The 23,175-nt window shown below is 36.3% G+C and overlaps 1 protein-coding gene across 1 annotated transcript in view; it reads left to right on the plus strand.

Moving 5' to 3' along the window:
- The window catches only part of RNF19A (ring finger protein 19A, RBR E3 ubiquitin protein ligase), a 53,229-nt gene extending 30,546 nt beyond the window's left edge, over positions 1 to 22,683 (plus strand). The window contains exons 3-10 of the mRNA XM_068983348.1: positions 5,826 to 6,034; positions 7,711 to 7,855; positions 8,654 to 8,816; positions 11,777 to 11,891; positions 12,374 to 12,535; positions 18,175 to 18,388; positions 19,512 to 19,655; positions 20,534 to 22,683. Of these exons, the coding sequence (XP_068839449.1) occupies positions 5,826 to 6,034; positions 7,711 to 7,855; positions 8,654 to 8,816; positions 11,777 to 11,891; positions 12,374 to 12,535; positions 18,175 to 18,388; positions 19,512 to 19,655; positions 20,534 to 21,224 (1,843 nt within the window). The 3' untranslated portion in view covers positions 21,225 to 22,683. The remainder of the gene's footprint in view (positions 1 to 5,825; positions 6,035 to 7,710; positions 7,856 to 8,653; positions 8,817 to 11,776; positions 11,892 to 12,373; positions 12,536 to 18,174; positions 18,389 to 19,511; positions 19,656 to 20,533) is intronic.
- Positions 22,684 to 23,175: the final 492 nt, after the last annotated feature.

Here is a 23,175-nt window from a genome sequence, read left to right on the forward strand (position 1 = left end):
AATACTAACTTACTCTGGTGGAAGAAACTGATAATAATGGATAAAAAAGAATTGCACCATGGGCTTAGGAACTAAAGAATATGTATTTTTAGAATTTTATGCTGTCTCATTCCCATCCTCTTCGGGTTTTAGCTATAACTTGCCCAACTTTCAACATGCTGGAAATGCTTTTGTAAGCTAACCTTTTAGAAATTTTATAACAGAAAACAGATCCAACTTTGATTTTCTCCCAAGGAAACAAATACATGTGCCTTAGAAAACAAGAACTGAGTTGATATATAAGACACAGGAGACATATCAACTTTCTCTTACTAATTAGTCAGCTAAAGAAGTTAGCTTTAGATATGCATCCTAAATGGCTTGGTAACACCCCATCCTGAAATTAGACAGACTTCTGCAAATAGTTTGGGCAGTTCTCGACAACTGTAGAGCTTCCCTGCAGCATGTACAGGAAAGCAGAACAGAAAGCATCCTATCTAGGAAAGCAGATCCTGAAAGGAGGAACCAGGAAATGAGCCTCGCTTTGTCTAGACTGTCTCTCAAATACATAAATTAAGTCACTCCTTTTCCACGGAATAATAATAACTTCTTGCTAGTGGAATCATGAGCCTTTTGATTTGAATGTAAAACCTGACTTTTCCCCTTAACTGGACCAACTGATTTCAGTGTTTCTGATTATATCTTTTTGTTCTTTAAAGATTTTGTTAATTAAGGCTTTGTGCTTTTGGGGAGAAGTTACCTTGGACTCCTGGATTAAAGTTTTTTTCACCCTCATTTTTTAATTAAAACATTTATTGAGATTATTATAACTTTCTTAGGATTACATTTCATGATAGGTATAGTTTGTTCTTCTTATTTGTTCCTTCATAAAGAATTTGCTCTAGGTGGAATATACAACCCTAGTTGGTATTCCTACTTCCTCAGTGTTTTTTTTATGGAACCTCTAGTATTGTGAAACACTCCCAGGAAATAGATGTCTTGGTCAAATAAATTTAGAAAACAGCGTTTACTATTTATGTACACAATTGGTATGTTAGTAGTATCAACACATATACACTATCGTGTGTAAAGGGGATAGCTGGGGAGAAATTACTGTATAACGCTGGGAGCCCAGTCTGGTGCTCTGTGATGACCTAGAGGGTGGGGTGGGGGTAAGGGAGGGAGTCTTAAGAAGGAGGGTGTGTATGTATCATTAGGGCTCATTCACATTGTTGCATGACAGGAACCAACACACATTGTGAAAATTAACAAAAAATAAAGAAAAAACTATCTTAGCAAATCCTATAGTAAAAAAAAAAAAGTACTTTAATTTTGCTCAGTGTGTCCTAACTTTACCACTGAGTTCTGTCTTAGTATGGATCACCTTTAGTAATCCAACAAATAGAAAATATTTCTGAAAAAACTCTTCTGTTTCAGTTCCTTTCTCTCTTCCCCACTTTCTTCCTATCCCTCCACCCCTGCTAAGTAGAAAGGTTTAAGCATTTCAAGTAACTGGAGACCTTTAGCTGAAAAATAGAGATGGAAAGTTAAGATTTGAGTTAAATAAGGAATCATAAAAGGAAATAGAACTGTCTTCTGAACCATGGTTTGGGTACTGTATAAGCTGGAGATCTTTTAGTTGGTTAAACTAATATTATTCAGTTGTTTCTATGAACTGCTGAGCGTGTTACTTTCACAAATAATACCTAATGCACTAGAGCATTGAAAATTTTCATTGAAGCAAATACTTGACCATTTGCTTCCATTATAATTTGAGAGTTATTTTCTAATGGAAAAAAAGCATGGCTCCCACACAATGAAAATCATCTTCAGGAGTCCTGTCATTCTGTTTTCAAAATATGTGAATGTTCGGGACATTTAATTCCTTGATATATTATACAATAAAATGATGAAATGTGCTTAACAGTTACTGTTAGGATTGAATATGTATGAAGATGGAACACTTACATAGTAAACACTCAATAATTATTAGCATAAGAAAAACTTTCTAGACAAAATACCCTTTTATGATTATCAGAATTCACAGTCATTAAACTATTTGGTTAGTTAAAGGTAATCCTGTTTTTTAGCAATCAGATATTAAATGTTTGACATCATAATGCTAGGACTGAGTATTACTCTAACATGTCAGCTGTTAGTTTTCTCCTGATAATTACTGCATATTTTTAAATGTTCTAAATAGATAAGCACTATCTACGAGCAGTCATTTTCAACAAACTTAAGTCTCTAGACTCAAAACTATAAGAAATTTTCATCTTAAAGGAATTTATAAAGCTGTTTGAAAATTTGATTATTGAGAAGAAACTATGTTTTTGTGTCCTCACTTTTCGTGCTATAGCATGTTTTTATGGATGTTTTGCTAGATTTTGGAACTTGTGAAATTTTGAAATGGCAAAATTGACATTCTGCTTTTAATTCTCCTCATCATGATGTGAAGAATTTCCAAAAAAGGCTTTTTCTTGAAAGACTATCTCTCAATAGCCTACGTCACTAATTAGAAATTGTCAGTTCTTAAAAGTTCTGCTTAGTGATATACTAGTATACTGAACGGCCTCTACAAAGGTTAGAATTATGATTTAGCCCAATTTCTGCTAAACTGCTTCATATATTTTATATATATTTGTTTGCTCAGAAAGAATATTTTCTTCCTAAATTTATCTAGTTAAAACAATCTTGACATTCATATTTACTATAAATCTGTTTCCCTGTTTAATAAGTTGAAAGCTCTTAAGTTTGTATCTAAATTTGGCTTTCACAGTCATCACTAAATATTACATTTTCTTCTTGCAGCACAGTGTACACTTATATACTTAAGTTGTCCAGTAAAATTTCATCATTTAAAGTAATTAGATTTCTACTGTGTTATATCTTAGAAAGGCTTTCTGCTTTTATTTTAAAATGAATATTCACATATTAATGTTTAATCTAAATGACATACATTATTTATATGGATGTAGAAATGAGAGTGGTCATTCAGTTCAGTTGCTCAGTTGTGTCTGACTCTGCGACCCCATGGACTGCAGCATGCCAGGCTTCCCTGTCCATCACCAGTTCCCGAAGCTTGCTCAAACTTATGTCCATCAAGTCGGTGATGCCATCCAACCATCTCATCCTCTACATGCAGAGAGGTACTAGAAATGTCACTGAAGCAGTCATTTGCTCATTTGGCCTTCTAAAAGGTCAAGGCCAAAGCTGAAGCTGTTCTTGGCTGAATACTGAGGCTAAGCCATACTTTTGTTGTTGAGTCACTAAGTCATGTCTGACTCTTTTGTGACCCTGTAGCCTGTAGCCCACTAGGCTCCTCTGTCCATGGGAATCTCCCAGAATACTGGTGTGGGTTGACATATCCTTCTCTAGGGGAATCTTCCCAACCCAAGGATCGAACTGGTGTCTCCTGCATTTGGAGGCGGATTCTTTACCATTGAGCCACCAGGGAGGCCAAACTTTAGTGAATCCCTATTAGATGTTTAAGAACTTCCCTGGTGGCTCAGACAGTAAAGCGTCTGCCTACAATGCGGGAGACCTGGGTTCAGTCCCTGGGTTGGGAAGATCTGGAGAAGGAAATGCCAACCCACTCCAGTATTCTGGCCTGGAAAATCCCATGGATGGAGGAATCTGGTAGGCTATAGTCCATGGGATCACAGAGTTGGACACGACTGAGTGACTTCACTTCATTAGATGTTTGGAAAAACTCAGTTGTAGGCAGTTTATGTGTAACTTTAATTCAAGTAATAAGTGGAGTCTGGTAGTTTAAAATTTTCTTCTGCTTTTGTAAATTGTGATTGACTTAAAAAAATAATTGGTCTAACCATATGCCCTGCACACACAGGTCTCCCCATTCTGTCTCTCCTCTTCTCTCCTTTCTTCAAGAAAAATTAGGGTAGAGAAGAGATTTAGAAGAGAATACCATTTTCTTTTCACCAAAATTACTACTTTTACAAAGACTGCTTAAGGTTATAACTTGGGAAAAAATAAAGAGTCTTTGAAGAATTGTTTTCTTTTTATTGAGACTGCAATGAATAAGTCCTCAGGGAAATCTTAGAGCTCAGGGAAGCAAAATTTTCCTAGATTACCCTGTGTTGATTTAAACTGCCTTAATTCATTCATGTTTGAACATGTTTATGATAGATGATGGTAATTAGAAAATGGCCTATCAGAAGTAAATTAGAATTTAATATATAAAATTTAAGTTTAAAGGTGAGATTCTAAGGGGGCAAGAGGTCCAAAATTAGAGAAGCTTCCTTACTCTTAATATTTTGCATAATTTAATAATCTTGAAATTCAATAAAAATCTCTATTACAGCTAGTATTTAAATTTTATTGCCAGTAACAAGAGAAGCCCTGAAAACTCCCCTAAATTTCTAGGCAAAAATATTTGATATTTACAAAAGCCTCTTATACATAGATGACTTGTTTTCTTTCAAAGAGAACCAGAAACTCTACACTTTTTAATTGAAAGGTCTGTGTAGATAAGTGATAGTACTTATGTGTAGTTGTAAGAAATAATACAAAAAAAAAAAAAGAAATAATACAGAGGTATTCTGTATATCCTTCAAACAGTTTTCCTCAATAGTACAATTTTACAAAGCTATAAAGCAACATCACAACCAGGATATCAATATTGACACAATCTTCTTGTTTAGATTTACTTAGTTTTACTTGTACTCATTTTTGTGTATAAATTTGGTTATATATCGTATCACCTGTAGGTTTGTGTACTCACCACCATAGTCAAAGTATTGAACAATTCCATCACAGAAGGATCACTCATATTAAAAGATCTTGCTTTTTAAATACATCCACCTTGCGTCTGCCCACTCCTTTCCCCCACCCCATTTCTATCTTCTGGCCACCACATATCTGTTTTCCATCTCTAAAATTTTGTTATTTCAAAAATGTTATATAAATGGAATCATAAGTATATAACTTGTTGAGATTGACTTTTTTGACTCAGCATAATACCCCAGAGAGATTGATCCAAGTTGTTAAGTGTATCAACACTTTTGTTTTTGAATACTATCCCATTATATATATGTATCATAGATTGTTGAACCATCATCTGTTGAAGACATCTGGGCTGTTTCCAGTTTGGAGCTATGACAGAGCTGCTCTAAACATTTGTGTATAGGCTTTTGTATAAATGTAACTTTTCACTTCTCTGGGATAAATATCTAAGAGTGCCCAGAATTTATTTAAGTCAGAAATTCTTAAAGTGCCAAAAATTTTAACTCAGAGAAGAGATATTAGTCACAAATCTGCTGTTCTCAGTCTTTTATCTGCAGCAAAAACCCCACACATTTCCTGATTGAGAATTGAGAAATTAATTGGGACCAGAGACTATTTCTCCATGTATCTTAAAAACAAAAATACGAGAATTTATGCATAAATACAAGATACACACAAAATGTATGAATTGGCCTCATAAGTATATAAAGAGGAAAAAAACCCTAATACCAGGGAAACTGCTGTTGAAATTTTTGGTGTATTTTTAGTCTTTTGTATGTGCATACAATGCTAATTTAATAGAATTTTTATAAAATTAGGAATAGGCTATATATACAGTTTGGTGTCCTAGTTAAAAGTTGAAAATTAAACTTTAATTTTAATGTTTTTTAGCCATTTCTATGTCTTTTGTGAACTGTTTATTTTTTCCCATTTTTATATTGGTGGGAAGATAGTTTTAGGTTTCATGAGTTTATGACTGTCAGCTCATGCATAAATATAAAACTTTTTCAAGAATAGCATTTAAATTGGATAATTTTTTTACTTAATGAATATCTCTTATTTTACATCACATTTTAAATCATTTTTCTTATTCTTTACAGGTATGCTGTGATAGCATTTGGATGTGCTAGCTGTCCAAAATTAACTTGCGGGCGAGAAGGCTGTGGAACAGAGTTTTGCTACCACTGTAAGCAGATTTGGCACCCCAATCAGACCTGTGATGCTGCTCGACAGGAGAGGGCTCAGAGTTTACGTCTGAGAACTATACGGTCTTCATCCATTAGTTACAGTCAAGAGTCTGGAGCAGCAGGTATTTACAGCTAACTTCTTCTAGTAAAATGTTTGATACATACAGAACACCTGTTATTTTAATTCAAAAATGCAATAAATATTCAGTCCCTCGTCTCCTTTTAATTGTGTTCTACATGTTAGCGCTTCTGTCCCAGAAGCACTCATTTTTTTCTGTAGAAGAAAGTGGTATTGAGTTGGAAAGATTTTATTGTCCAAAAATAGAAAGGAAAAAAAGAAGTGTCACAGATGATTTATATGACTGATAGCTGAAGGTGGTCCAAAACTGTTGTTTAAAATAAAGGTGTTTTATGCAAAGCTTAGCAATTATTTTAAATACTAATATTCCTTAGAGATTATTTCTTATTGTACTAATATCACACAGTTACCGATTTTAAATAGTATTTTTTGGATCCTTTCATTTACATGTTTTACGAAATACAGTTTTTATTTCTCGATATTACCAATTCCAGGATCAGGGATTCAAAATCATACCTTGGTGAGGAGTACACTAAGAAAACTTTGTCTTTGGCTAGAAATTTAAAGTTGCCTGGAAATCTATACATGAGCAAACATACATCATAAATCTCAAAAATTAGAAAAAGTCTGACCAATGTACATTCATAGAATTTTCACTTTTTATTGGAAATTCAGTCATTTTTAGAAAAATACTTTTTTCATTGATTATTAAAAGAAAAAACTTGGAAAATGCAGAAATTTATTAAGAAAATAATTTATATTCCTACCAGCAGCAAATTAAAAGAGTCATGTACTTTATGCTACTAGAAAAAGAAGTCTTTCTCAGTATTTAAAGTTGAATTTAAAATTAAATAAACTTTAAATTCAACACTTGATATTTTATATAATGGACATGGATTTTCTTGCTCGTTCACTGATTCACTTGTTTTATTTCCTTGCTTGAAGATTTTAGGGTAGAACTCCAAAGGTATTATTCATAATAATTTGTAGGTATTGTTTCAGAAGCATTTCGGGGAAGAGCCAAATATACCTGAACTATCCTCTGTAGAATCAGCTAAAGCTATCCTGGCATGCCTTACTGTTTATAGCCTTTAGCTACTTATGTGTGTGCTCAGTTGCTCAGTCATGCCTGACTCTTTGCGACTGCGTGGCCAGGCTCCTCTGTCCATGGAATTTCCCAGGCAAGAAATTCCCACTGGAGTGGGTTGCCAGTTCCTTCTCCAGGGGAGCTTCCCAACCCAGGGATAGAACCCACATTTCCTGTTTCTCCTGCATTGCAGGCAGATTCTTTACCACTGCGTGACTGGGGAATATCTACATTTTATTTAAGTGCAGATGGTTAAAAAAGTTCTAGGACTTGAAGTGCTGCTCATTGAAGACAGCTGTGGGGGAAGAACAAAGACAAACCTTATATAGTTTCCAGTTTGCCTAGAGCTGCCTTTGGTTCTCATTTCTTTTTTTATTATTTTGCTATTCTTTGTTCTCATTGTTCTGCTGCTGTTTGAAAAATGTTTACAACTTGAAAATTTAATGTAAAAGTGTTCCTTTTCTTGAAAGGGGAGAAAAAAGTGCTTTATATACTGAAAATAGCAGGCTAAAGCTATCAGTTAACAAACTATACACGTTAAGAATTTTTGGCAATGCTATAGTTGATTATCTACTAGAAATTATTATTTTCAGGTAAGTTTTATATACTAAACATGTCTATTTTCCTAATAGCTGATGATATAAAACCATGTCCACGATGTGCTGCTTATATAATAAAGATGAATGATGGGAGCTGTAATCACATGACATGTGCTGTCTGTGGTTGTGAGTTTTGTTGGTTGTGTATGAAAGAAATCTCAGATTTACATTATCTAAGGTAAGCTTATAGAAGGGGCTACTTATATCTAAATATAATTTTATATTGTAAGACAAAAGGACTTTTTTTTTTGAAAAAGCATTATCCTTAGTATTACTTAAAGAAATCTATTTTATTCTAGCTACTTAAATTTAACAGGAAGCCAATTATTATGCCAGTCGTTTGCGATTAATAGCTAGTCAAAAATAGGAAACGGAAATTTTTTCCTTTTTTTGTTTGGCTTTGTGTTTTGTTTTGTTTTGGCCATGCCACACAGCTTGTGGAATCTAGCTCCCCGACCAGGAATTGAACCTGCGTCAGTGAACTCACCAAGTCCTAACCACTGGACCTCCAGGAAATTCCTGGCTTTGTTTCTGTTAAACTAAAAAGTTAGCATTTAATATCTAATTATGCTAGGTCACAAATATTTCCATTTGATTTTCTCTTATATAAATTTCCTTATTTAGGTTACAGAGTGAATTTATGATATATTCAGATAATTTTCTGTCTTAAAACAGATAAAATAAGCGTATTTTGCATTAATTTACTCTTCAAAGACGAACCTAAGGTTTTGAGGCCAATGGAAGACAAGGAATAAATGTTGAATCTTAATCCCAGCTACTAATACCCTTTTAATATAATTTATGGTGGTTCTTACGTTGATGTTTTAGCTTTTAATAAACCCAGAATTCAAAGAAAGGGGAAAAACCCCTCATTCCTAAATTTGAGAATTTTTATAGTCATTGCTGAATATACTGTAGTCAGTTGTTACTGTGATGTTTTGCAGCAGTTACTTTACATTGTAATTTTTTCCTTTAGTCCATCAGGATGTACTTTTTGGGGGAAGAAACCCTGGAGCCGAAAGAAGAAAATATTGTGGCAGCTGGGCACACTTGTTGGTGCTCCCGTAGGAATTGCCTTAATAGCTGGCATTGCTATCCCTGCCATGATCATTGGCATTCCTGTGTATGTGGGCCGGAAGGTAAAATGCTTGACTCCTTGTTAATTTATTATCTCATCTTTAATCTTAAATTTAAGACTGATGGTTTTGCTTTGTGTTTGTTTTGTTTTTTGTTTGTTTGAAAGACAGGTCATTTTTAGCATCTTAAATATCAAATAATTACTATTTTTTCATAAGATAATACATTTTCAGTGTTTGGCAAGCTTGTATGTCTGCATGAAAAGTAGACTTACTTGAAAATTATGTGAATCTGAACACTTCAGCACATTTGCATTATAAACTTTACATATAAAATATTAAAGGATACACATCTGACATTTTACTCATGTGTGTGTCCTTGTACATTCAGGTCTATGAAGTTAATAGATAAATAATCTATGCCTTCAAGGCAAAAGAATAATCAGTTCCTGAGTTATTTCCACTTCAAAGTTTTTTTTCTTATTGCTATTAGTAAATATGCAGTTTTATAGATTACAATCATTTTGTGAAAGTCTGAATGCCCAGTATTTGCCACTGTCTTGAGCGATGAATTATACTTCATTAGCTAAGCAAATGATTTTTTATTGAAAGGTTAAAAGAATAATTTATGAAGTGGTTAAGAAGTTTGCTGCTCCATAAATTAGTAGAATCTCAGAATTGAGAACTAACTTCAGAAATTATCTAATCCCAACTCTGCACCAAGCAGAACAAAGTACAGGAATATTTAAAAAGGGAACTAACATTTGTTGAGTTTTAACTGTGTGGTAGATGTTTTATATACTTTGACTCATTTTGACCTCAATTTATGTTAGAATATTGAAGTTTTGAAAAATTTATGTAATTTATCCTAAGTTACACAGGAAGAAGCAGAGCTAGGATTTAAACCCAGATGCCCAAATTCTTTATGTAAGATCCCTGATAAATTTCAAGCTAGCCACTTGGGCACTTCAGTAGTGGGGAAACCACCAACAGCCCATCGTGCTGTCAGGGAGCTGTACTGAAATTTCTTACGTTGAGTCAGAATCCATTTTCCTTTAAATTGTTTCATTTGATTCTGGATCTGACTTTTGGAACAAAACTCAAGACAAGGCTGATCCTCTTTCATAGAACAACCAGATTTTTTTTTTTTTTTGGTAAGGTTCATACTTTTATAGTCAGAAATAATAGTACATGTTATTTTTTAATTAGCTTGAAACTTTGGCCAAACAGAGATATTTATGGGCCAAATGTTTATTTCAGAAGGTTTTAAGTAACTAAACTTAATTGTTAAAGTCCCAAACATCATAACAGATTTTAATTTTTCATAGAGTTGTCCAAGCAAGGTTTTGCTAAAAACAAAACTATTCAGATACTTTGAAGTAGAAGGGGAAGAGAGACTGTTGTACTGTACATACCTGCAAATAATTTATAGAAGAGAGATTATTTACCTCATTGTTCAGTCTTAGGTGCAGTAACAAGTCTCCTTTTTTCAAATGTGTCCTCAAATGGTTGCAAGTTGATGCATTAGTTTTCCATTGAAATCATGTTCTCTGTGGTGTTTACGGATACAGACCAGCCCAGGAAAACCTATAAAATTGATAAAGTACTTAAAAGTGAGCTTTTTTTTTTTTTTACAATAACAAATAGAAAATGTAACACAAAATAGTAAAGCAGAAAAAATTGAGCCAGAAATTAGTAGGATGATATGATCACTGTAATTGAACATTAGTGCTTGAAGATGTGGAATTTTCTGGAAGACTCAGCTGCCTGCTTTTACAAATCTGTTCCATCGGTTTTTAGCTTTGGCTTTTTTCTGCTTCACTGCTAAGTTTTCTAGGAATGGGAGTGGCAAGGAATACTGGAGAATAATGAAAGGTGCCTTGGGAAACTTTGCCATCTCTGCCTGTATGGACTGTTTGGGAAGTATAGAGGCCCATTCCTTGAAACATACAGTCCATTCTGGAAAACAGGATTCTGACTAGAATATAGAAATGTTCCTTGCCTTCTTTGCCCATCTTCCCACCCCAGCTTTCTCACTGTTTAAAACATCCCACCTGATTCATTGTACTTTACAGCCTTCAAAATAACCACATGATAATGATAGACTATGGTGTTTCATCTGTAATATTGTTTCTAAGTCAGGTCTTTTACTTTAGAGACTGCCTGTACACTTTTGAGGCTATTTTGAATCTGTCTTGAAACAGGTGGGAATGTACTTTTATTAGTTTTAGCCCTTGGAAATCACAAGAACAAAGATACTGAGCTATTTCCTGAAGTTCATATATCTCACAAGCAACTTCCATGGTGATATTAAGTTCTGTTTATTAGTAATACCTATACTCTGTAGAGATGCCAAATAGATAGGACTGCTGTCCTCTGGCAGGATTATTTGTTCTTTTTGTCTCTCTGTTCCCCTTATTTTGAGCTGTAAATAAGAGTCCAGGAGCCTGAGTCATTTGATAATATTTTTCTTCATAAAAAGGGATCTGAGAAAAAATTCATTCTTTTTAGTGATGTTTACTTATTAGTACTGCTTTTTAAGGTCAAGTTTTTTCCTTTTTTCCAAAGACTGTGTAAACCTCTTCCAAGAACCAGTTTTTACTTAGGGATGCTTATTTAGAAGGCTGTGGAATGATACATTTGTTAGAAGTAATCCTATTGGTCAAATATCCAGCTCCTAACTATGTTGAAAATAATGTTCTTAATGTTGTCTTTGTTCAAAACATGATTTATCCTATTCCTGAATAAGATTATAAGGACTACTTTTACTCAAGACTGTTTAAAAATAAACACAAAGTAAAACCTATTAAATCACTGTTCTTTGTAAACAAATTATTAATAAAGAGCAAATGATAAGAATATGATTTAAGAACAATAATATATTTACCTTGAATTTGGACACTTAACTATGAAGTTATGAATCATTTTACACTTCCAGCAAATGTAGGTCTATTTCATTTAAATTAAATATGTAATATGATTTTTCTTTAATCCATCATCTCCATTTTTATTTTTAATTGAAGATTCACAATCGCTATGAAGGCAAGGATGTCTCAAAGCACAAACGGAATCTGGCCATAGCAGGTGGCGTGACATTGTCCGTAATCGTGTCTCCTGTTGTAGCTGCAGTAACTGTAGGTAAGAAATCCTTAAAAGTAGTTATCACCTCACATTTTATAGAATTAAAATTTTGTGGAAGAATTTTGAAAATTAGAGCATCTTATTGTTAAAGATAAGAGAGTTACTTTTATTTAGGGACAGTAAGCTGAGCCCTTAGAAAGCCTCTCATTTAGTAACCAAATTGGTTACAAGTAATATAAACTTAAGAGGCTAGCTGTAGGGATAGTTGGTAAATTACTAATGGTTCCCCACCAAGAGAAAGTTTAGAGCTCTGGCACATGAAAGATTTTATATATATATAACCTCATATGTGTCACCTGATGGGCTAGAAGCTTTGAATCTGCTTGCATCCTTTAATAGTTGGGTAAATCTGCTTTGGTCAAGAATTACAGACCCCTAACACTTTTCCCCTGTACACTTTGTCTTGAAAAAACTTTCTAAAATGTGTGTTTCTGTGATTTATTTTTTGGTTTGTAATGACTGATTTAATTCCTCTTTAGGTATTGGTGTTCCTATTATGTTAGCTTATGTCTATGGTGTTGTTCCAATTTCTCTCTGTCGAAGCGGAGGTTGTGGAGTCTCAGCAGGCAATGGAAAAGGAGTCAGAATTGAGTTTGATGATGAAAATGATATAAATGTTGGTGGAACAAATACAGCTGTAGGTAAGTCCTTTCAGCAAAGGAAGAAAATGTACTTACTGGTGGTAAATGGGAAGCTGTAAGTAATATGCTTTGCTCTCTTATTAGTCCTAATAGTATTCACCCAGAAGTATATCAGAGAAGAGCTGCTGAGGAAAGATTCACAGATGAAAGAGGGTGGAATGGTTCTGGGTACCTGTAACCTCCAAAAGAAATCTAGTATCTTAGAAAGTCTAGACTTTTAATCTTTAATTTTGCGTAAAGCATTACAAATCAGTAATAAAAGGGTAGAAGAGAACTGCAGTTCATAAAAGAAGAAATGCAGATACCCAATGAGTAGAAAATACCTTCAACTTAATGTTATTCAAAGAAACAGGCATTATTTTTTTAAAATGGATCATACAAAGGCCATTGTAGACTACCAGTAGGAGTAGAAGTTACACTTTTTAAAGTGTGGAAGTTTTTCTTAAAGAAATTCCAAAAGTTCTTATTAAAGAAGTTGTTTCATGGAAGTACAGGCATACCTTGGAGGTGTTACACATTCTGATCCAGACTACTGCAATAAAGCAAACATCACAATAAAGCAAGACATGAATTCTGGGGTTTCCCACTGCGTCTAGAAGTTATGTTTATACTATAGTCTATTAAATGTGCAATAGCATTATGTCTAAAAATAAGTGTATATATCTTAATTTAAATATACTTTCGGAGAAGGCAGTGGCACCCCACTCCAGTACTCTTGCCTGGAAACTCCCATGGGTGGAGGAGCCTGGTAGGCTGCAGTCCATGGGGTCGCCGAGAGTTGGACACGACTGAGTGATTTCACTTTCACTTTTCACTTTCATGCATTGGAGAAAGAAATGGCTACTCACGCCAGTGTTCTTGCCTGGAGAATCCTAGGGACGGCAGAGCCTGGTGGGCTGCCATCTATGGGGTCGCACAGAGTCGGACACGACTGAAGCGACTTAGCAGCAGTAGCAGTAAATACACTTTATTGCTTAAAAAATTTTAGTCATCATGTGAGTCTTCAGCAAGTCATACTCTCTTTGCCCATGGAGAGTCCTGCCTTGATGTTGATGGTTGCTGACTAATCAGGGTGATGGTTGCTGAAGATTGGGGTAGCTGAGGCAGTTTCTTAAAATAAGACAGTAAACTTTGTAGCAATTGACTCTTCCTCTTCCCTTCCCAAATGATTTCACATGCAGTGCAGTTTGACAGCATTTTACCCACAGTGAAACTTCTTTCAGAACTGGAGTCAGTCCTCTCAAATCCTGCTCCTGCTCCATCAGCTCATTCTATGTAATGTTCTACATCCTTTGTTGTCATTTCAGCAGTTTCCACAGCACCTTCACCATGAGTAGACTCCATCTCAGGAAGCCACTCTCTTTGCTTATCCATAGGAAGCAGCTCCTCATTCACGAAAGTTTTATCGTGAGATTGCAGCAGTTCAGTCATCTTCAGGCCCTGCTTCTAGTTCTCTTGCAATTTCCACCGCATTTGCAGTTCCTTTCTCCACTGAAGTCTGCTGCTGCTGCTGAGTTGCTTCAGTCGTGTCCGACTGCAACCCCGTAGACGGTAGCCCACCAGGCTCCCCCATCCCTGGGATTCTCCAGGCAAGAACACTGGAGTGGGTTGCCATTTCCTTCTCCAATGCATGAAAGTGAAAAGTGAAAGTGAAGTTGCTCAGTCGCCACTGAAGTCTAACCCCTCAGAATCATCCATAAGAGTTGGAATCAACTTTTTTGTTATTTCTTTACAACTCCACTTAATGTTGATATTTTGACCACTTGCCACGAATTGTGAAAGTTCTTAATGGCATCTAGAATGGTGAATCCTTTCCAGAAGGTTTTCAGTTTTCTTTGTTCAGATTCATCAGAGAAATCGTCGTTTCTGATGAATGGCATCTATAGCCTTAGAGAATGTGTTTCTTAAATCATAAAGTGTTAAAAGTTGAAATGAACCCTTGATCCATGAGCTGCAGAATGGATGTTGAGTTGGCAGGCATGAAAACATTAATCTTGTCATACATCTCCATCAGAGCTTTGGGTCACCAGATGCATTGCCAGTGAGCTAGTAATATTTTGAAAGGAATCCTTTTTTTTCTGGGCAGTAGGACTCAATAGTGGGCTTAAAATATTCAGTAAGTTATGTTGTAAATAGATGTGCTGTCATTCAGGCTTTGTTGTTCCATTTATAAAGCACAAGCAGAGTAGATTTAGTCTAATTCCTAAGGGCTGTAGGATTTTTGGAATGGTAGATGAGCACTGACTAGCTTCAAGTCACCAGCTGCATTAGCCCCTAATAAGAGTCAGCCTGTCATGTGAAGCTTTGAAGCCAGGCATTGACTTCTCTCTAGCTATGAGAGTCGTAGATCGCATCTTCTTGCAATAGGAGGTGTTCCCTCTATATTAAAAATCTATTATTTAGTATAGCTACCTTCCTTAAGTATCTTAGCTAAATCTTCTGGATAACCTGTTGCAGCTTCTACATCAGAACTTTTCGCTTCACCTTGCACTTTTATGTTACAGAGACAGCTTCTTTCCTTAAACCTCATGAACCAACACTGCTAGCTTCAAACTTTTCTTCTGCAGCTTCCTCACTTCTCTCAGTCTTTGTAGAATTAAAGGCAGGGCCTTGCTCTGGATTAGGCTTTGGCTTAAGGGAATGTGGTGGCTGGTTTGATCTTCTGTCCAAACTACTACAACTTCCTCCGTGTCGGCGATAAGGCTATGCTGCTTTCTTATCATTCATGTGTTCACTGGAGTAGGACTTTTAATTTCCTTCAAGACTGTTTCCTTTGTGTTCACAGCTTAGCTAAATGGCACAAGAGGCCTAGCCTTTCAGCCTGCTCTGACGTTCAAAGAACGTTCCTCACTAAGTTTAATCACTTCTAGCTTTTGATTTAAAGTAAGAGATGTGCAGTTCTTTTCACTTAAAAACTTAAGGGCCATTGTAGGGTTTTTAATTGACCTAATTTCAATATTGTTGTGTCTTAGGAAATAGGGAAGCCAAGGAGAAGGGAGAGAGAAGGGGGAACAGCCCATCGTCAATGGAGCTGTCAGAACACACACTCATTTATCAGTTGTTAGTACATATGTGTCATATATGGGCACAGTTCATGGCACCCGAGAACAATGACAGTAGTAACATCAGAGATCATTGAGCACTGATCACCGTAACAAATACAATAATAATGAAAAAGCTTGAAATGTGACACAGAGACACCAGGTGAGCAAATGATGTTGGGAAAATGGCCCTGATAGACTTGCTCACAGCAGAGTTGCCACAAACCTTTTATTTTTTGACTTCCCTGGTGATTCAGACGATGAAGTGTCTGCCTACAATGCAGGAGACCAGGGTTCAATGCCTGGGTCGGGTAGGTCCCCTGGAGAAGGAAATGGCAACCCACTCCAGTATTCTTACCTGGAAAATCCCATGGACAGAGGAACCTGGTAGGCTGCAGTCCATGGGGTCGCAAAGAGTCTGACACAACTGAGCGACTTCACTTCTTTATTTTACTTGTGTAAATATATATCTTTGAAGTGCAGTAAGCTGAGGTTTCTCTGTAATCAGGCATGTGTGCAAAGATAATGTTCTATTTCCTACCTCCCATTTTCTCTTGGACTCACTCCAATTAGATTTTGGTCCCTACCAGTTTAAAATTTCCTCTCTACCACTCCACCAAAGCAGAGTCACCAGGTACCTCCATGAAGCAAATAGAGTGGTCAGTTCTTGATTTTCATCTTACTGTGACATGATAGAGCATGCCCTCCTTCTTAAAACATTTTCTCTACTTGTCTTCTCTTATCTTGCAGCCACTTCTTCTCAGTCTTGTTTGCTGATTCATTTTCCTCTCCTAACCTCTGAATTTTGGAGTTTCCCAGGGCTCATTCTCAGATTTATCTATATTCTCTAGGTAATCTCTATTAAATAATATATATAGACAGAGGACTCTTAAATTTATATCTAGGCTAGAACTGTCCTCTGAACTTCAGTTTGTACATGTAACTCTTCTTTTTAATCTGCATTTGAGTGTCTTAATAAGAATTGCAAGCCTGACTTCTCTATAACCAAACTTCACTCTAAAACTTGTTGGCCTCTCAGTCATCCTTACTTCATTAAGTAGTTTCTTTATTCTTGCTATTGCTGTGCTAAAACCTTTACTTAAGATTACACTCCCCTTTTCATCAGCAGATTCTCCTGGTTCCTTCAATGTTTAGCCATAATTCAGCCATTTCTCACCATCTCTGTTCCACTAGTACAAACTACTCTCTTCTTGCCTGTGTTATAGTAGTAACCTCTTACATGATCCATTAGTTAGGTCTAACTTATGTCCGGAATTCTCTCAGTGCTTCTGACTGTACCAGGGGTGAGGGAATGGAATCCACAGCCCCTACCATGGCCCATAAGTCCACCTGTGGTCTTTCCTGAGCTACATCTTTGAACTCTTCCCTTGTCACTCTGTTTTATACCTCCTGTCCTTGATGCTGAGATGCCAAACATACTTCCACCTCTACGCTTTTAAACTTGAAGTTTCCTCTGCCTGGATTACCCTTCCCCCAGATAATTCCATGGCTCACTCCTTCACTTCCTTTTCAGAGAGGGCTTCTCTCATTACACTGTATAAAACAGCAAACAGGCATGCAGGCTCATACACACACAGACGCATGCACTCCTTATCACTCCCTCTGCCTTTTACTCTTTATTCTGGTTTATTTTTCCTCATAGCATTTGTCACCATATAATTGTATTTATTGCTCTCCCCAGTTGGAGCATAAGCCTTTTGAGGGCAAGATGTTTGTCTCTTTGATTCACTATGTCCCAGCACTTAGAAACAGAGTTGGGTTATATAATAGGAGCTCAAATATTAGAGCAAATAAGTAAATTCTCCAGTATAAAGCATGTGAAAAAGTACTAAAAGATTGGAATATAATGGTATCAGACCTCATAATAACTTACAGACAATTGGAATTATGGAATATATTCAGAAGTCAACTTTTGACCCATTCTTACTGACCTCAAGACACCCTTACTGAAAGCCATCACATAATTTTCCTCCAAAATCAGCTAAATTTTTCAACAATTAGGTTCTTTATAGAATTCTTCAATCTTTTAGATTTTCTTCTAAAGTGCAGGCGTACTTCATTTTATTGCAATTTGTAGCTCATTACGTATTTTTACAGATTGAAGAAAGTTTGTGGCAATCCTGACTTGTCAGATGATGGTTAGCAATTTTTAGCCATAAAGAATTTTTTAAATCAATGGTATACACAATTTTTAGACATAATGCTGTTGCACACTTGACCATAGTATAGTATAAACATAACTTTTATGTGCACTAGGAGGACCAAAGCTTCCTGATTCACTTTATTGTGTTATTTGCTTTATTACCATGGTCTGGAACGAAACCCACAGTTCCTCCAAGATAAGCCTGTAGCGACCATTTAAAACTGAGGCCCAGTCCTTAATCCAGCTTGGCTCTGTGAGGTGTTTTCCTTTACTGTTAGCCCATAGTTGTATGTCCCTGACTCCAGACATTTTTTCTATTCCTGTGTATGTTTTACACTTTATATGAAAATGGATCCTATCTGAAAATCACGACAGACTCTTAAGGAGAAGGAAATTAATAATCACACTAATTTCTTTGAAACATTTGCATTTAGACACAACTTCAGTAGCAGAAGCAAGGCACAACCCCAGCATAGGGGAGGGAAGTGTCGGAGGCTTGACTGGCAGTCTGAGCGCGAGCGGGAGCCACATGGAGCGGATAGGAGCCATCCGGGACAACCTGAGTGAGACGGCCAGCACCATGGCGCTCGCCGGGGCCAGCATCACAGGGAGTCTGTCGGGAAGCGCCATGGGGACCTGTTTCAACAGGTGAGGAAACTGCGCGCGGCTTCATTTTGCTTTACCTGTGAACTGGTTAGCTGAGAATTTCGAACACAAAGCACGATGATTACATATAATCCTACTGCATCAGGGTTGAAAACAGTAAGGTTTCAAGTAAGTTTTAAGGTTTCAGAAAATGAAATTTAGTCGTAAACAGTGAATGAGGAGATCTGATGAGGTAAAAACCAAATCTTAGGGATAACATTATGCCATTTTTTTGTTCACTACACTTGTCAGATTTTATGAGTCAGTGCTGGAGCTTCTCTGGTGAACACTGTAAAAGCAGTGATTGAGCCTGTAGTTACATCTGTGGGGGGCAGCCACAGCTGGATGTTCGGAAGTGAGACACTGGCTAAAGCCTGAGGGGACGGGTGGTGTCAGGATGTCTGGAGTGCATGGGCTGAGGCCAAAAGAGTCTGCCTGGGCCCTTTTCTGTATTAATGGGTATTTAATTCTCACAAAGTCTTTTACTAAAAGCTACATAGATAAGTAGGATAAGTTAAGCATTTTTATCTTCTCTTGTTTTTTCTTTAATTCACTTTTATTAGCTTTAGGGGTTTTTTAAATGTAGGGGAAAATACATGAATTAAAAGATAAATCAGTTATAGTTATTTTTAGGTAGTGTACTTTTAAACACAAACTCTTAAGTTATAGTGGTATATATTACTATTTTTTTAGGAGTCAAGTGTTAAATTTAGAACCGTTTTTAATATACAGATGCCCAGAATTTTTTGATTCATTGATCTTAGAATGGTTTTTAATGTATTCAGATTTGGTGTTTTGCACTGAAATAGGGGAAGCAGAGTGCCATACCCTAAGTGAGAATAATGGAGCATGTTTAAGTTAAAATCCTTTCTATTCTGTTTGTGTTACTCTGTAACTACCTTACTTGGCAGACAGCTAATTTTCCCGTTTTATTCGGATGACTGGTACTATTCAGTGTACTGCAGTAGAATTTGAATAATCAAATAAAAGGAAACTGAAGAAAATAATGTTTATAGTTGTCTCTAAATTAGCTTCTTGTTACTTAATTATTTGAAGATAAGCATTCTCATAGTAGTGCTGATATTATGTATAATTTTTGTCTTTTTCTGATACCCCACTCTTTAAGGTTGGAAGTACAAGCAGATGTACAGAAAGAACGGTACAGTCTAAGTGGAGAGTCTGGCACAGTCAGCTTGGGGACAGTTAGTGACAATGCCAGCACCAAGGCAATGGCAGGATCCATTCTGAATTCCTATATCCCACTGGACAAGTAAGGAAAAAGTTGTTGTAGAGTCAAAAGTATTTTTAGATTAATTTGTATCCCTATCATTAAGCAGAAAGTGAAAGTGAAGTTGCTCAGTCGTGTCCGACTTTTTGTGACCCCATGGACTGTAGCCTACCAGGCTCCTCCATCCATGGGATTTTCCAGGCAAGAATACTGGAGTGGGTTGCCATTTCCTTCTCCAGGAGATCTTCCCTTCCCAGGGATTGAACCTGGGTCTCCCGTACTATAGGCAGATGCTTTACCGTCTGAGCCACCAGGGAAGTCAGAATTATGGTGAATAATTGTTATCTCTTCTGTTAGGTTCTCTGAAAAATGTAAGTGGTGAGAGATGTCCAGAACAGGCAGATCCATAGAGACAGAAAGGAGATTAGTGGTTGCTTGGGGTTGAGGGGAGGGGGAGAATGGGTACTGGCTGCTAATGGTACAGGGCTTCTTTGGCGGACAACGAAAATGTTCTTGAGTTCGATCGTGGTGATGATTGGACAACTGTGAATATACTACAAACCACTGAATTGTGTACTTTAAACAGGTGAATTTATGATATGCAAATTCTCTCTCAATACAACTGTTCTGGAAAAAAAAATGGAGAAGGTAGCATAGTACCTGGAACAGTGTAAGAAGTGAGCTTAGTTGCTTTTGGTTTTTTCTTTTTTCCCCTAATTGAAGCATTGTTATAAAGACAGTTCTCTTATTTCGAGCAGCTTTTTTCCATGAGTAGGATGTATCCTGCATTAATTTGTTCTGATGCTTTTATACAGTCTTTAACATTTCACCCAGAAATCCTCCCCCTTTGATACATTTGTATTTCATTAAAAAAAAAAAAAGGAAGTCAGAAATTTATATTTGTTTCACTTATGTTCCAGAGAAGGCAACAGTATGGAGGTTCAAGTAGATATTGAATCAAAGCCATCCAAGTTCAGGCACAACAGTGGAAGCAGCAGTGTGGAGGATGGCACTGCCACCCGAAGCCATCCTGGGGGTTCCTCCAGTGGCTTGCCTGAAGGTAAATCCAGCGCCACCAAGTGGTCCAAAGAAGCAACAGCAGGAAAGAAATCAAAAAGTGGTAAATTGCGGAAAAAGAGTAACATGAAGATAAATGAGACCCGAGAGGACATGGATGCACAGTTGTTAGAACAACAAAGCACGAACTCAAGTGAATTTGAGGCTCCATCCCTCAGTGACAGTATGCCGTCCGTAGCAGATTCCCACTCGAGTCACTTTTCTGAATTTAGTTGTTCTGACCTAGAAAGCATGAAAACTTCTTGTAGTCATGGTTCCACTGATTATCACGCCCGCTTTGCTACTGTTAACATTCTTCCTGAGGTAGAAAATGACCGACTGGAAAATTCCCCCCATCAGTGTAGCATTTCTGTGCTTACCCAAACTGCTTCATGTTCAGAAGTTCCACAGTTGAATCATATTGCAGAAGAACATGGTAACAGTGGAATAAAACCCAGTGTTGATTTATATTTTGGCAGTGCACTAAAAGAAACAAATAACAACCACTCACATCAGACAGTGGAATTACAAGTTGCAATTCAGACTGATATATAGACCTATAAATGCTGCAAAATAATTACCACTTGAAAAACCTTGTTTGGAGCTGGCTGAATTACAGATGGCTGTTTTAAGTTTCAAGTTGCCAGCAAAGGCCGGGTTACATAAGCATAATGCAGATAACGTTTTCTGTGTTCAGCAAAGCATTGTGTTTCATGTGGATCTTAATTACCAAACTATGAAATGAAAGCTTTAAAAGTGCATTATCGTAAGGACAATAATTCTTAAGAGAATTATGTTTTGTGTGTTTGCCACAAATCAGTGCTTGAAGCACGTACTTGTGTATTTAGATAGAAATTTGGCTTAATTTATAATCAATATAAAGTACTAATGCAGTTCTACAGCATTCTTACGAAAAGAACTTGAGGCTTAAGGATAAGTGGTTAGTGACATTTTATTGAAACCACTAAGGGATACTGTTTAAAGAACCTTGCAGGTTATTCTCAGTATATGATATTCTTTGTAACATTTCTGTTCATAACTGGGCATAAATTTCATTTCTTCTTCATATGCAATGTGGATATATACAGCTTAACGCAGCCCATTTGCTACCATGTGGATACTTAGACACCTTGAGCAAGATTGTGGCAGTTTTGCACAACTTTGAAATAGAAATACCTGGTACTCTATTTAGCTTGTATATTGTTGCCATCTTAGAAGACAAGTGTAAAAGTAGGTAATTAAGTTTGCTGACAGCACCAAATAAGATATACAAAGCTGCGAAATAAAATTCCATTAGTTTATAAGTATTACAAAAAGTCACCTTTCCCAAGGGGAACTTTGCACCCCATTGATCCTTGGTGCCTTGGGAATAGACTGGATTTAAGGGCCTACGTGCTTGAGAGTTTTGCTGTATTATTTTCTATAATGTCCTCCTTAGTCACCTTGGATTATGTAGAAAAATACAGGATAGAGAAACATCAGTATAATTACAATAACAATGCTGAAAAAGTATTAGCCTACCAAAGACACACTCAGGCTTTAGTGAACAACTTTACATAATAACCTCAGTTTTTAGCACATATCTTCTCCGATCATGAAATCAAAGCATGGCGCAGAGTTTGTACCAAGTACTAAGGAGGGGTCCGTGTATGGCTGGCTTTATTTTCCTTTGCTTTTGTTTATGGAACATATTCAACTGACATAAACAAAAGTTGGCCAAAATATTGCCTGTACTGTTAACTTCCAGTATAATTCACTTAAATAAAACAGGCTCACCTCAGTGATCAGCAGTTAAAATATTCCATCTTATATGTTTCTATTGAGTATTACCATTATGGTGCTACTAAGCGTTTTCTTTTGATAAAAGGAAAAATGCCATGGGCTGCAGTCTTCTTTCATCACTTTTCTCACCAGGCCCATTAATATGCTTATAACACTAGTGCCAGTTATTTTATTTGATAATGCTTATTATGGTATTTGTATATTTGTCTGCATTCCAATTTTGTTCAATAGTGAGTGTGTAAACTGCATACATGAAATAAATGTAAATACTAATGTATCGCTGCTGTATGGTTTGTGCACAGGCGTTTTTATAAGAACAGGAACATTCATTTGCCGTGTGGTAAATTGATAAATATTGCAAGCCACTGAGAGGATTCTACATTCTTGTCTCAGCCCAGAGGGAGGCATCTGCTGAAGTTCTCAACAATATTTGAAAGTATCCTTTCTTCATGTGAAAGACCTGCCTTCCTTCAGAAAGAAGCTGCTTTCTTCATCCACAGAATTTCATTTTTTTTTTAAAGTAGATTCGTTGAAAAGTAAATAGGTCTGTTACTAAATTATGAAGAGAGAAGCATTATAAATCCTCATCTGAAAAGTAAAAAGATCTTAACTTTTAAGAGATCCTACTCTGGCAACATTAGGTTATGAAACTACAGTCAGTTAAATTCAAGCTAATAATTGCAGCAAAACACTTTGTATTCTTACAACCTCTATAAAATACATA

The sequence above is a fragment of the Capricornis sumatraensis genome, chromosome 11 (assembly GCF_032405125.1).
Source record: "Capricornis sumatraensis isolate serow.1 chromosome 11, serow.2, whole genome shotgun sequence".
NCBI lineage: Eukaryota > Metazoa > Chordata > Mammalia > Artiodactyla > Bovidae > Capricornis > Capricornis sumatraensis.